We start from the raw sequence: 13,963 nt of genomic DNA, 5'->3' as shown, positions 1-13,963 counted from the left end.
GTAAATTAAATGTTTCCTTACTAGTGATTATCTCATCCAAATATGCACAAGCAGCACTATGGTGCTGGGGACTGCAGCACGGTTGAAGTCATTAGTAAGGTGGGAACCCACAGAGATTTGTTACACCTCACCAAGTCTCTATCTTTGTAGAAAACTACGTATCAATTTCTAAAAATTAAAAAGTACCTGAATGACTCCCTGTGATTCTCAGATGTCCCACTGTGTAGACAGAACCAGACAGTGGGACAGACAGTTCCCCCAGCTTTTGTTTACAAATCAGAAAGTCCTATAGCAGTCAAATAAATTTTTGCCATTGAGTTGTTGAGTGTGGGCTGGGAGAGCAAGAGGCTTTTTAAAATACAAGGAATATTTACGTGAAATGTAGATGATCTAAAGACCCATAACGATCCTTTCACAACGTGAAACTCCATCTCCACACATCATTACAGGTGATTCTGTGGCACACATACCACAGTAAGCTTGTAAACGGCAATACTGGTTTTCAGGGAAATGTCTTTGAACCTAGCTATCATGGCTGAGCTGGGAACCAGATCACATGGAAAATGAAGCACAGGAGGGAGACATGGTGAGGAAAGCAACATCAGAGGCCAAAAGCAGCTGACACAGGGCGATTGCTACGGACAAAAATGGGCAAAGCCACATTGAAATGCACGGCAAAATTTCACTCCAGGTCACTGTCAGTCCCCTAGCAAAACTTAAATTATCCAGCCTGTCCTCAGTTATTAACACAGAACAAAAGGTGGAGAAAAGGTTATGCTGAGCCAAAATGTTCTCTGGCTTTTCTCCAGACCTATTTGTCAACAGTTTGAACGGAAAAACAGAGGCATATGTGTTTCATAACAAGTCCCCTGTACACAAGAGTGTATATGTTCAACATCACGTCCCACTTCCACAGCTATGGAAGACCTGGTATACACATGTACGAATAGCTACGGAACTGGAAAAGATTTATTCTCTGTTTTTCCCATGTATAAATAATGCCGTTTCCCAGACACAATATGAAAAGCAGCACTATCTGGGAAACATTCAAGTTACACATGCTAGCTGAGACACTTGTGTTTGTTCCTAATAATTCCATGATTTTGAATGTACTAGTAATACAGTAATTGACTCAACTAAAGTCATTTGCAGACGTAATCTAACCCTGCACATTGTGCCCAGAAGAGTTTGTAAAGATACCTGGCATTCAGAGGCAGCTAGGACTGCTAAATTCAACAACAACAACAAAAAAACCTTGCTTTCTGAAACTATGTTGAAATCATCTTTACGAATCAGAAATAATTCTGCAGCACAGGGGTGAATTTCCAGAAAGTAAGCAGAAACCAAACTGGCACCCGGCCAAAACATATAAAAGAACAGAAGAGAGGAGAGGGTCTGTTCAGGAGAAACCAAATGATGCTAGCCCACATCATAGCCACACAGCTAGTCACACAGTGTGAGCTCTGGAAAGATGTCACACTTGTCATAGCTGGGAAGAACACTAAAAATACAGCAAGGAGTGAGAGGTGCCTCTGGATGAGACCTGTAAGGTTCCCTGTCAGAAGCTCATCACACTGCTGCACTGATACAGAAGAAGGGGCAAGACTGCCCTTCTGCAGAGAGTCATGTCAAGCCTCATATGCCTCCACAGCAGTTCTTTGCTTCAGCTGTGCTCGTACAACCTGAGCACACACATATGTCCGTATGTGTAAAAGGCCTCTATATAAACATACTCGAGTGAAAAAAGTAAAGTGTTCCACCTGAAGAAGCACATACCTGCACTTGTAGATCCAATTCCTGCAGTAAGCACGGAGCGTGGTATAATCTTTACTGCATACTTGAGAAACTGAGATTTCCCCGTGCCTGGGTCTCCAACCAACAAAAGATGCGATTCACCTTGGAGGAAAACAGTGATGTAGGAGTAGACAGTTCATATACAGAGAAAGATACACACAAAATGCTCAGAATTAAATAATACTTTTCATTATTCAGCTAACATTTAGCACTACATATACATTACAACATGTAATTCTGTTTAAGACTGCACTATTTATTGGGTGCGATAAATATATTGGTTAATAAAAGCATATTGCTGCACCCAAACCAAATATTTAAAATGAAATATTTTAAAGGTATTAGCAGGTATTTGACAGACTTCCCATAATGTGAGTTCTTACATTTTAGAATACTCATTTCTCAGACTCAACTCACTCTTGAACACGAAACAAAAGGATATCAGGGTTTAGTTATTATTCCACTATTCAGTTACTTAAATTATTGCAAAAAGGACTAATAAAATCTGCAGGTTGTTTTTCTTAACTAATTCTGTTACGTTGCCAACAGTTATGTAACATGGTGATTTCAAAATGATGAAGTTACAGAAGTAAATAATTTGGCTAGTATGATCTCGCTCTAAAGTGCTCTAAAATTACTTCATTTTCTTCTACAAAATATTAATACAACTTCAATTCAAATATAAAGTCTAGAACTTTATTTAGCTGGTGGAGGATCAAGAAAATCCTGTATTTGTATATACAGACATACTATTTTAGAATTATTATGACCTACATAGATTATGACCTGCGTACCACCTGGCACATGGCATATTTGCCATCTAATAACAACAGAAGGAGAGCCAGCAGGCAGATAACTTAGAGTAACAGAACTAAGTGAGATGTGCTGACAATCACAGATGGAAAAGTCTGGCATTAGGAAGTAAAATGAATCCTTTAATTTTTCCTTTCAATGTACTATAGTGATCCACATTAAGGAAACATTAATATTCCATGCTTTGATGTCAAATACTGCTGGGAATATTCTACTAGGAATAATTTCAAAACGTCACTTATACAATAAAAAACGAGTTTTTATTTGATCTAAACCAACTGTCTTTAATATTCAACCTAATGGAATCCTGAATGCCTCCTTTTACTTGGTTTTATTTGGGAAAAATTAGAATAAAAAGAGGAAGTCTAGACACCCACTTTATTTGTCTGAGATTCAGGGAGAATACTTGGCACTAATAAAAAATTGCTCTTACTCAAGAAAATGGGATGATTATGCTTCCGAAACTTCACTGGTTTGATTTTGGAAGGGGGAGGGATGTGGGTGAAGACAGGGATGGGAACAATCGTTAGAAAGGATGCGATGCTACTAGAAACAATACTAACCTCTGATTCGAGTTCCAGTAGCATCAGTCCTCTGTACACCACCAGCGAGCACCATGGCTACAGCCAACTTTACCAGGTACAATCCAAAGACTTGAGGACATAAGCTAGCCAAAATTTCATTCCTCCCTAGAACAGGAGCAAAAAACAGCACTCAGCACTGCCCTAAGAGTAGAACTTGGTTTCCCATGGACTCCTATGTACACTTAATGTCCTATGTACACTGACAAGTAATTGTCCTATGTCCACAGTCCTGTGTACACTCACAAATAATTTGGGTCTGCTTCCTGAACAAGAGGAAGAAGGCAGGGAGGAGATTTTATTTTTTTTATTATTTTATTTTTTAAGTGGGACCCAAAGCACTTGTTATCCAAACTTCCTTCATTATAAAGAATTTAAGTCTTCCACAGTCACAAGCAGCAAAGCCAATCCTACCACACATTTAGGAATGCATGGTCTGGGTATCATAAGAAAAGGCACTAACGAAATGCCATCATGCAAACTCTTTTATTTCATAGATAAAAGTGTAGGGGCTATGAAGAATAAAGTTTAAAAGTTTCCAGACTTCAAAATATCCCCTTGGAAACTGGTGTGTTGTACATTTAAGAAAACATCTAACACTTGAAGTTTTTTGCCCTAAACCTGTGCACCCATAGCACGGCTCATTTTCTCATCATTGTCTGGAATCTCCTTCTCCTTCAACCCTTCTGTGTCAAAGGTCCTTCTCCTCCTTCCTACCATAGTCTCTTTCCAGCAACAGAATATTTCAATCATCTGACATGATAATGTTGTTCGCTTGGAAGGTGTGTAACAGAATTAATTCTGTCCTTTTTGATTCTGACGCTAACAGCACATAAGGGATCACAGGTTTAATGCCACACATTACTCCCATTGCTAAGGAATAAAACGGAGTGACCCATTTCGAGTTCTTAACTTCATGTTTTAAATTTAGATGCAAGTACATGGTACTGGCAAAATACAGAGGCACCTAATAGATGACTTGAGGCATATGTGTTTCTTGTGGAGGTCTTCTGAAGGAATTAACACATCTTTGTCCAAAAGAGAAATTGTAAAAACTTTGGTCAGCCATAGCATAACTCAAGATTTAACTCCACAGTTGCCTCTATTTGACTTCAGATCCATTTGCCTTGTCAGTGCTGAGCAGCTCAGCAGTTCTTTCTTCCTAGATAGTATCCAGAAAAAATAAAGTCACCTGTGTAAGTTCCCTTAGACTTTCTCAGGACACTGAATACACAGCATCAGGAACTGACTGACATAAAGTGCAGTAGTACCTACTATTATCTCTTGAAAAGCAGTAAATGTACACACATCCTGTTGTGAAATGACCCATACCTTATACTCCTTAGTCAAATTTGATCTCTGCCCTCAGTTTCAACTCAAATTCAGACAGACAGCCTTGGGCAGTCAGGGTCCTTCTAATTTCCACCTCAATTTTCTTGTAGCCACTTCATTATTAGTTTATTCTGAATGGGTAATACTGCATAAAACCATATTGCTCCCTGCAGGCTTCCAAAAATTGTCCTGAGAATGAAAGATTAAATAGGACCTTCAAAGAGGATCCTGAATTACTTTCTGAGCAGTTCTAACCAGGGTGATAGGAAATGTTCTCCTTCCAGACAGCAGGAGGAAGAAATGTTCTCGTTCCAAACAGCAGGAGGTTAGCAATTAAATTGCCTTCCAGGAAATGCAGTTGTGAAGAACTTTGCCATTGACAAGATCTCTAATTTCTTATGTGAGCAGGATAATTTTTAAGCTGACATGGGCAACACTCCCACCTGCTTTTCCTCCTGTTTGTCTTTTAAGAGGAACGACTAAGCCCTTTTCAGGGTTTTAAAGGACAGAACATTAGCCTGAGACAGTTCAGTGACAGAGATCCTTAAGAGTCCGTTAAGCTTCCCCACGGTTCAGGAGGAGGCACTCAAGACTATGGAGAGGGACAGAGTTCCAGACACAACTCCTGCTGATCCCTACGTGGTTGACTGCAGACCACGGTAAGTCCAGGAGCCAGCGCACCAAACACTCTGTCTGTTCTGGGATCACTGTGAATTGGGAGACTCCATGGTTGATAGGAGGCTCCACTGCACCTAAGCCAAGGGTCTAGGGATCCAAGAGTTAGGTTACAGATGAGATGCGCTAAGCTCTGTGGTGAAGATTCACAGCTTAACTTGGGATGCAGAGACAGTAGCTCTCACCTCAGAGTCAACAGCTATGCTGACTAAAAGCCGATCTGCTCCATGCTATTTATTCTAAGAGGTATGCTGTTTCTTCCTCGATTATAAAACACTTTTCTGGTTTTCCCTGATACTTATATTATTTCTCATTTCTTCTTAATAAATGTTCCACAAAACACTCAACTAGAAAGCTCAAAAGAAGGAAGATCAATGCAGTACGTTTGGTACTTTTTTCCCCCCAGTAATATTAAAGTAAGAATGTCATATTTTTTGGAGGGTGGTGGGATAGGAAGATGGGGGAAAAATGTATTCAGTCATTTTTCACTCTTGATTTCATCTGTATCCGAACACGTGTCCTACTTAAAAGCTTTCAACTACTAACCTGCTAAGGGATCATTTCTATGCTTTTCCCAGAAGTCTTCAAATTCCTTGCGGACTTCTTCATCAATTACAACCCCGGCTAGCTGCTCATTGTTTACTTTAACATAGTTGGCTTTCAAAACAAGCTCCAAGTCGCAGCGTGCATCCTCGTGGAAAGGTTTCCACCTCTGCATTACCACTCCATACACTGTGATGTCATCTCCTGGAGGCAACAACAAAAATTAGCAAAATAACATCTGACTTCAGATATGTTAGCTGTAATGCATAACAATGCAATTGAGATCCTGTGTTACAGTTAATATGGTTAAAAAGACCCAACAACAAAAAGCAAACCTCCTGCAGTTACTAGAAGTCTAAAACAACCATTAGGCAGATTGCTTATGTCTATGGTAGGAAGTTGCTACGTCTTTCTACTTTTGCTTAGGGTAGGTGAATTCTTAAAGGTATCCCTCTGCTTGTTTCCTCTTTTAGAAAAGAGGAATTCACAGTACACTCTAGAAACTCTTATTTCAATTAGATTTACTATACAAAAAAATGAGTCAAAACTTATTTGATTTCTGGTAACTTTTGTGATGAATTCCAGAATCACTCATTAACATTCTGGCCACAGTGTTCTGAGAAAGTGCAACCAGAAATTTAATTTCTCGTGGGGATGTGCATATCTGAGAGTTTTTAGCCCATTACTCATCCATCCTCCTGCCAATTAGCTTCCTTTTTGAACGGCAAGTAGCTTTTTCCACCTGCAGCACTCCTTAGATAGGAGGTCAGGTTACGTAGCACTCTGAACCTACAGAGGGGCACCGCACAATGTGTGATGGTGTGGACCAATTTCCTCAAGAGGTTTGGTGTTCCCACACTAACAAGATTTAATATCCTTTCTGTACGTCATAACACATTACTTATTGAAACTGATCTGCCAAACAGTCAAGATGTAACATGGGGCTGGATGGTATTTTCTAGAACAGCCTTCACTGCCATGCTAACGTCCAAGCTGAAACAGCAACAGATGACAAATGAACATACCTCATTCAACAAGCCCTCAGCACTGACAGCCTACTTGGCAAAGATTAATCTCAAATAGAAAAATAAAAATGCTCATGGTACAAACACACGTCATATATGCTACATCCTCACCAGACTTGCAACTGTCCACTAAGTCATCTTCCAGAACAACCACCATGCAACGAGGGATGCTTCCAACAGACAGCCTTTGAACCTAGGAGGCAGGAAGGAAAAGCCCTTCTTAAGAACAGCACCTTTCAAAAGCCATTTATAGCTGCCCTGGCTTAAGGACCTATATTCCTTTCCTGGAACCGAGGTCAGTCCTTGCTTTTTCTCACAAAGCTTACGCAGTAAGCATGCCACTCCTGCCATGAACTTAGTAACGGAAGTTTAATGCTGATATTAATGGAATTGGGATTGGGTATTAAATTAGCTGAAGGTGCTCAGTCCTGGGAGGTGCCGCGTGATTCCCACATCTTACTGAAGAAATCTCACTGAAAGAGGTCATTTGAAAGAGCTGATTTTTTTTTTTTTTTAATATTTTGAGATATTTTTAGATACTTCTTCAATATGCAAAGTTTACTTTGGGTACTGAAGCATGTCCACGGGTTAGATAACCCTTCACTGAAGTACATACTGAAAGACTATTCCCTATATTTTTCTGGTATTTAACCATAATTTGGCAGGCTGAGATTCAAGTTTACATCTAGGAGTCAAGGATTAAATCAACCACAGGAAAAAACGAATCACACACAACCAGACAAATGTATATTGACAAATATGCCAGTAACTCCTGTAATTCTTTTTCTTTTCTCCAGGGCAAAGTCTATGCAGTCTTGTCACAGTCTATTTCCAAACAGAAATCTTTCCATTTACACTCAAAGCCTGTAATAGTTTTTAGAATATCCACTGCACAAGAACAACAATCAGAAGTACCTTTTCATCCTGCAGCACAGGTCATACATGCTAGAATTCTAGATTTATTCACTCTCTAGTGCCTAGGAAGGTTAATTCACCCTTGTGTATTATCTAAATGGCCACAGGCAGTTCACATCACTGTCAGTACCGGTGGCACGTACACAGTTACTTGCAGAGCTCAGCAGGAAACACGAGTGAAATTCATTCCCATTTACTGTGTTTAATAAGCTCATGCTGCTGAAAATCGTCCCCATCATAGAGATCTGTGTGTCATACAGTAAAACAAAAAAAATGTTACAGAAACCGTATGTCAGAAACAATCACTGTATGAACATGCAGCATAGGGCTTATTTCCTGGAAATAGTTTTATTCCATCACTTTTTTGCTATTCTGAACTTTTAAGAGCTTCATTTCTAATTTCAAACATTTCTGTTTTCACACATCTTGCATGTAGATTGACACCATTATCCTCTTAATTTGTAAAATCAAAACCCTGGAACAACTGAAGATATCTTAGAAAAGATTTACGAAAAAGACACTGAACATATAAATAAACACTGAAACATGGCCTGCAATACATCCTACTTACTCTCAGCTTTCTTACAGTGTAGATTTTCCTGTGCCAGTTTTGTCTTAGTTACATGCTACCCTACAAAGAGACCCAATTGTTTCTTATTCCTCCAGCTTAGTTGTACTTCCACCCAGGGTTATCTTCAGAAAAGCGAATGTGAATTCTGTAAGGATCACGTACTCCATAATTGTTGAATTCAATACTGGCTGAAGGGAGCAGACATTTGCAGCCACCATGAATTGACCAGACTGCACAGCTGCAGCTGGCCTTGGCCGCCACTGGGCTAGCTTTAGCCCTTAGAAGCAGTGCTGAGCATCAGCATCACGTACAGGAAGCGCTTAGCGAAACAACGTACACTTGGTGTTGTAAGGATTCAACGTGGAAATTTCATCTGTGCACTGACCCCGGGTGTTACCGTGCAATATTGAACGGAGTTACCTAATAATGGAAGTCTAGTCATCATGTGCCTATATTCTTAACTCTGACTGGAAATCTCTGACCAACAGGCTGTCTGGCTTCACTTAGTCTTCTCAGGCATTCTTTTTAAACAACAGTAGAATCTGTAAAACTTTTTCACTTATCTTAGCATGTAAAACATATCAGTGAAAATGGGATAAACTTAATTCTGACATAAGCCTGAACAGTCTCACTAAAACTAGAGTTGCCTTATTCCAGCAGAAAATTAAGCCCCAAAATGCCTTCTTTAGTAAGTTAATTCTTTTTGTACTCGAGACATCTATACCATAATACCTTCCCCTTTTTCTCCATCCCCCCTTTTTTTTTTACCTGTTCCTGAATCTTGATTTCCTGATAGTCTCTGCAGCAGGTGGGAGAAGAGGTTGTTCCGGAGAGACACGTGAACTTGGTTGAGTTGCAGCCTCCTTCATTAAGACAGGCTGATGGACGACAGAATGCGTAGTACTGTTCAAAGTCAGCCTTGACAACAAACACATGCTTGCACTTATTGCAGATATAACTCCGTTCAAACTCCAAAACTTTAACCAAACTGGTACGTATGACAGTCCCAGTAACAGACAAAAAGTGACCCACATCCCTGGTTTTAGGAATGTGCTCTCGAGTCAGCTCTGGGCAAACAGGCAAACCTGTTAAAGAAATATACGTACAGCATAAGGCTATGCATATAAAGCATGGACTTACAATGCAGTTCAACAGAAAGTCTAGAAAAATGCCAGAAAAAAGCCATTGTTCTTACTGTTTCATAAATGTGATTCAACAATTCATCTGTTGTACAATAAATCTGGCCTCAGAGAGTGAAAATCATCAGGTGCTGAGCACTAACAGAAAACGTTGCCATTTTACTCTCTGACTCTTGGCAAGGACTGAATAGTCATGAACAGCTTCCATTCGTGGCAATAGATCCTGATGTTCTCAGATCTATTTATTAATTTAAATGAGCTTTTGGCAAATGCCATTTATTCTACAACTGGTTTATCTGAATTACAAAACTTCAGTTACGCTACTTCATCATGGTTCAACGTTATTCCCACAATTAAACAAGTGTGATTCCTAATCTTGCATGAATTCTCAAGTCTAAGCAAATTTAAAATTCATAGTCTGTGAACATTTGACCTTAAATCCCCATCACATACCAGTAAACTTCAAGCACAAGGAAGATGGCATAAAAAGAATATAAAGGGGTTACAAACACAACCAAAGCAAATTCACTTGTATGTTCAAATGAACAGTGACAGAACATTTTCGTGGCACTTGCTCTCCTTTAATTCCACCCCAACAGCCAGTTCTGTGGTAGACTGAACCCTCTCTGGCGTTCACATGCGTGGCTATCACTTAGCACCACAGCAGGTGAAATCCTCAGGAAGATTAACCTACCTCAACAGCCTACACAGTCTTTATAAAAATAAACGGTCTCTGAAACACACATCTGAGGATAGCATCAAAATACTGCCTCTTCAGAAGTTAGAACTACAAGATACTAATAATTATCAACTTAAATTATCTGCTCTTAAAATTATTTCTTAGCTTTACATCCAAAATAGAGCTAGGGAACAGAGATGTAAAATAATAAACCTGCTGGAAAATTATGTTTCTAAGGGGACCAAAACTATTTGTGCATTTAGGTCAAATCTTATTAGTAGCTTTGGTTGCTAAAAAAAGACATCATATATTTATGTCAGTGTTTTCAAAATCAAATGCTTTATTTCAGACATGCTGAAACATTCTGTTTTGATGCTTTTAAACAAATTGTTTGACCTTTTGGTTTTGTTTAAAGAAAATATTTTTAGATATTAAGCTAGTTTTAAAAGGCAAAAGACTAAAGTAAAAAAAAAAAAAAGTGAAGTAGAAAGGAATGAAATAATCTGGAAAAGAAATAAAGTATTATGTAGAGCTGCAAACAAATTTTTCTGGCTGACTGTAACAAAGCTATTTACATATTCTACCAAACCTGTTGAAAATTCTTTTTCTCCTATGGGTTTGCATTTCTGTTCAGTTCAGGCAAAAAAAGATAAAATCCATCTTTTTTTCACAGCTTAGTATTGGTGCAGCTCAACAACCTTTGCAAAATACAACACACCTTACACTAGAGAGAGCTGCAGCACTGTAGCATAGATGATATCATCATCTCTGTGAATATTGAAGAGACAGGAGTCTGGATGGGTTAAAAAAGCACCTTCATTCTGGTCATGTTAGACTGCTTGACAAATTCTTTAATAGAGCGTGTGCCTCTCTGAATCAGCTTTACTGTATTAGTAGCACTGTGTAGAACTGAACTATCAGAGGCAGCTTGGCCATCACTAACAGACACAGCGGTGCTCAGGCTAACGGTTAGTTAGGAAAAATCTTTTAATGGGTTTGGAGCAAAAGGAGAAATCGTACAATCCAATTCCTCCAGTGCTAAAATTCAGACAAAGAACTTCATCTTTTACTTTCTCCAGTGAACCCGGGGTAATCATCCATTATTAATCACTGCATATTCACACTCCTCGAATCCTTCTGTGAACTCCTGGACACTCTGTCCATATTGGTCTGAGTGTGCTAAGACTGCATTCTTACCCCTAGCTCACTTCAGCCCAAGCCTGACGTGCAGATCCCCTCGGCCCCAGCCCAGGTACTCGCCTGCCGCTCCCACCAAGAAGAGCACACCACCTCCTCCTCATTCCCATTCGGCGTGGGAATGGGAAGAGGCACTCCAAGGTGAGAATCCTGAAGACAATCAGAACCCAGTATCCACTTAAAAGCTAACAGTATCATGGGAAAATATGGGTGGAAAAAAGCCTGCAGATCACTCAGCTTATTGTTGTTTTTGTTTATTCACACCTTTCGGGTGGCAGAACATAAACCAAAACACATGGAGAAGATGTTCTTTTGATCCGGCTGGGCCACACGAGGATAAACACCCCCTGCTCTTCAAAAATTTCCCTTCAGTTTAGTGATCAGGTAATTTGTGAGTCTGACAATTAACTTCTTCCATCAATGACCAATCAGACTTACTTTTATCAGTTATTAAAACTATGTGATCAAACATGACTAATTTTGCTTGATGTTGGTTATGGAATATTCAGACATAACACCACCGTGGGAGGAACTGTCAGGTCCAGCAACAGGCTGATAATCGGAGCAGGAATGTCTTAAAGACACAGCTACTCATGCAGCAAACATCTGCCCCTTGCTTTACTCTTTCCAATACCTCCCAGTAGCTTATAAAATCATACTCGGAGTAAAAATAACCCTGTTCTCATGCTGAAGCTGTGATTGATGCAAGTGCATCGAGGAAACACATCCTAGAACACTGGGGAAAAAGTTTTAACTCATTCATACTTTTATAGGGACAAGGAGATGCTGGACATTTCAAATTTCAGTACAACTCAGAGGCCATCCTTTTACATCCCATACTCAGCAGCTGCATACAAACTCCATAACACCGAAACAGGTAGTAAGCTGTTTTGTTGTTTGGGGTTTTTTTTCCCCTAAAAACTTTGACAAAATACCATTATAAGAGCCACAGGTAATTATATTTCTGATGTACATGTTCTAATGACAGTATTTTTAATTAAATTTACTGGGGCAAAACACAGGTCTATTAAACAACTGTGATTCATCTGAATTCAAGCTACCAAAAGACTGAATGATCATAAACCACTCCAACATGGGGCAGCGGAGGCAAACAGAGGTCACCAGCTCTTGGCTTTGTAGACTAGACGGCTCCAAATAGTTACAATCGGAAATGACCAGCCACTGCTGACTCCAGTTCCTAACAACAGGCAAAACAGGCATTTTAACCCCAGACCATGCACTCCACACCTACCACACCTCAAAGGTACTAAAAATTTCCTAGTGGTAAAGAATACTGGCATATCAACTTGTAGTGAATCAAAGGACAAAATCCTAGATCATGCCTTCCAACAGTTGACTCCAATTTTATAACAAATAATTTTGTAACAAGTAGTTAAGCACAAAATTTAACAATTTCAGATGAAATTGTTACAACTCAAAATGTAGACTTTGCCTGTTCCGGTAGATGGGTGTAGCCAATAAAGACCATAAACGAACCGACACGGTAATGAAGTCAACCTGCAAGAAAATCTATGAACTACGTATCTTCCCCTAAAACTTTTTTCTGTTTTTCTTTAGACCTACTGGCTAAGAGAGCTAATGTGAGACCAACCGCTGGTTTGAGGAGATTTCTTTCCCACGGAAAGGCTTTGCTGTAAGTCCTGGCCCAGCAACGAACACCAACCATTGCACACACTCCATCAGGGGTGGCCACAGCTTTTTCCTGCATTTCTCTACACAACTCCGTGTGCTTTCACGTGTTCTTTGCTGTTAAATAAACAGCAGCCATTCCCTCCTGCTCCAAACACTGAAACTGCAAGAATTACCCTCGCTCCTTCCCATGACACCCCAAGAGGTTGTTACAGAGTACGGAAATTTGGCGATGCTGACCGGGAAACACCCCTGGGTCGCCTCGCTGCTGCCCCTGCCCCGCCACTCACCCGCGACCCTGGCGTGGAGGTTCTGCTTCATGCTGAGCTGCGGCGGCGGGGCGGCGGCGGCGGCCTGCAGCGCTGCCAGGGCGGCCCGGCGCAGCGCGCTGTCGAAAACCGGCAGGACCTCGCTGGGGAAGGCGTTGAAATACTCCCCGATCTCCATGTTGGTCTCAAAGAGCGTCAAGGCGTCGACGACGACGGGATAGTGCGCCTCGTCGTCGGCCTCCCTCAGGATGCCCAGGAGGTCGTCCCTGTGGTGCTCCAGCACGTAGGACTCGAACACCTGCCCGATGAGGTTCACCTGATCCGCGCTCAGCACCATGTTGCGCCCGCCTGCGGGCGGGGAGAGAGCGCCGTTACAAAGCCGGATTTTCCGGTAAAGTCGGGAAACTTGATTTTTCACTCGGCAAAGCCCCTCACGGAGCCAGGGGAAGAGTCCGGCGGGGCCGGCGCCCGCCGCAGACGGCTCCCGCCAACCAACCGGCCCGCCCCACCCCGCTCCGGCCAGCCAATCACCCCCGCCCCGCGTCAGTCAGTCACCCTCCCCCCCTACCCCGCCCCGCCTCCCGTCAGTCAGTCACTCCGTCACCCCAGCGGCGCCGCGCTCCTCGCGGCCGTCCGCCGGGGCGGGCAGGGCGGCGGGAAGCGGGCGGGGCCGCCCTCTCCGTTAATGCCGGAAAGTGAAACCACCCGCCGACCCCCTTCCTCGCCCGCTCGGGAGGCACGAGAGGAGGCAGCAGCAGCAGCTTGTCCCGCCGCGCTCCG

At 41.5% G+C, this 13,963-nt stretch overlaps 1 protein-coding gene across 1 annotated transcript in view; it reads right to left on the bottom strand.

Moving 5' to 3' along the window:
- MCM9 (minichromosome maintenance 9 homologous recombination repair factor) overlaps positions 1-13,520 on the bottom strand; it is a 47,116-nt gene extending 33,596 nt beyond the window's left edge. Inside the window, exons 1-6 of the mRNA XM_086461264.1 lie at positions 13,205-13,520; positions 9,018-9,334; positions 6,875-6,956; positions 5,742-5,942; positions 3,171-3,296; positions 1,777-1,896 (exon numbers count right to left, since the gene is read on the bottom strand). Of these exons, the coding sequence (XP_086317390.1) occupies positions 1,777-1,896; positions 3,171-3,296; positions 5,742-5,942; positions 6,875-6,956; positions 9,018-9,334; positions 13,205-13,520 (1,162 nt within the window). The remainder of the gene's footprint in view (positions 1-1,776; positions 1,897-3,170; positions 3,297-5,741; positions 5,943-6,874; positions 6,957-9,017; positions 9,335-13,204) is intronic.
- Positions 13,521-13,963: the final 443 nt, after the last annotated feature.

The sequence above is a fragment of the Leptosomus discolor genome, chromosome 2 (genome assembly GCF_034619465.1).
Source record: "Leptosomus discolor isolate bLepDis1 chromosome 2, bLepDis1.hap2, whole genome shotgun sequence".
Lineage (NCBI taxonomy): Eukaryota > Metazoa > Chordata > Aves > Leptosomiformes > Leptosomidae > Leptosomus > Leptosomus discolor.
Note: the sequence above shows the minus strand (reverse complement) of the source record. Positions and strands in the feature narration are given on the sequence as shown.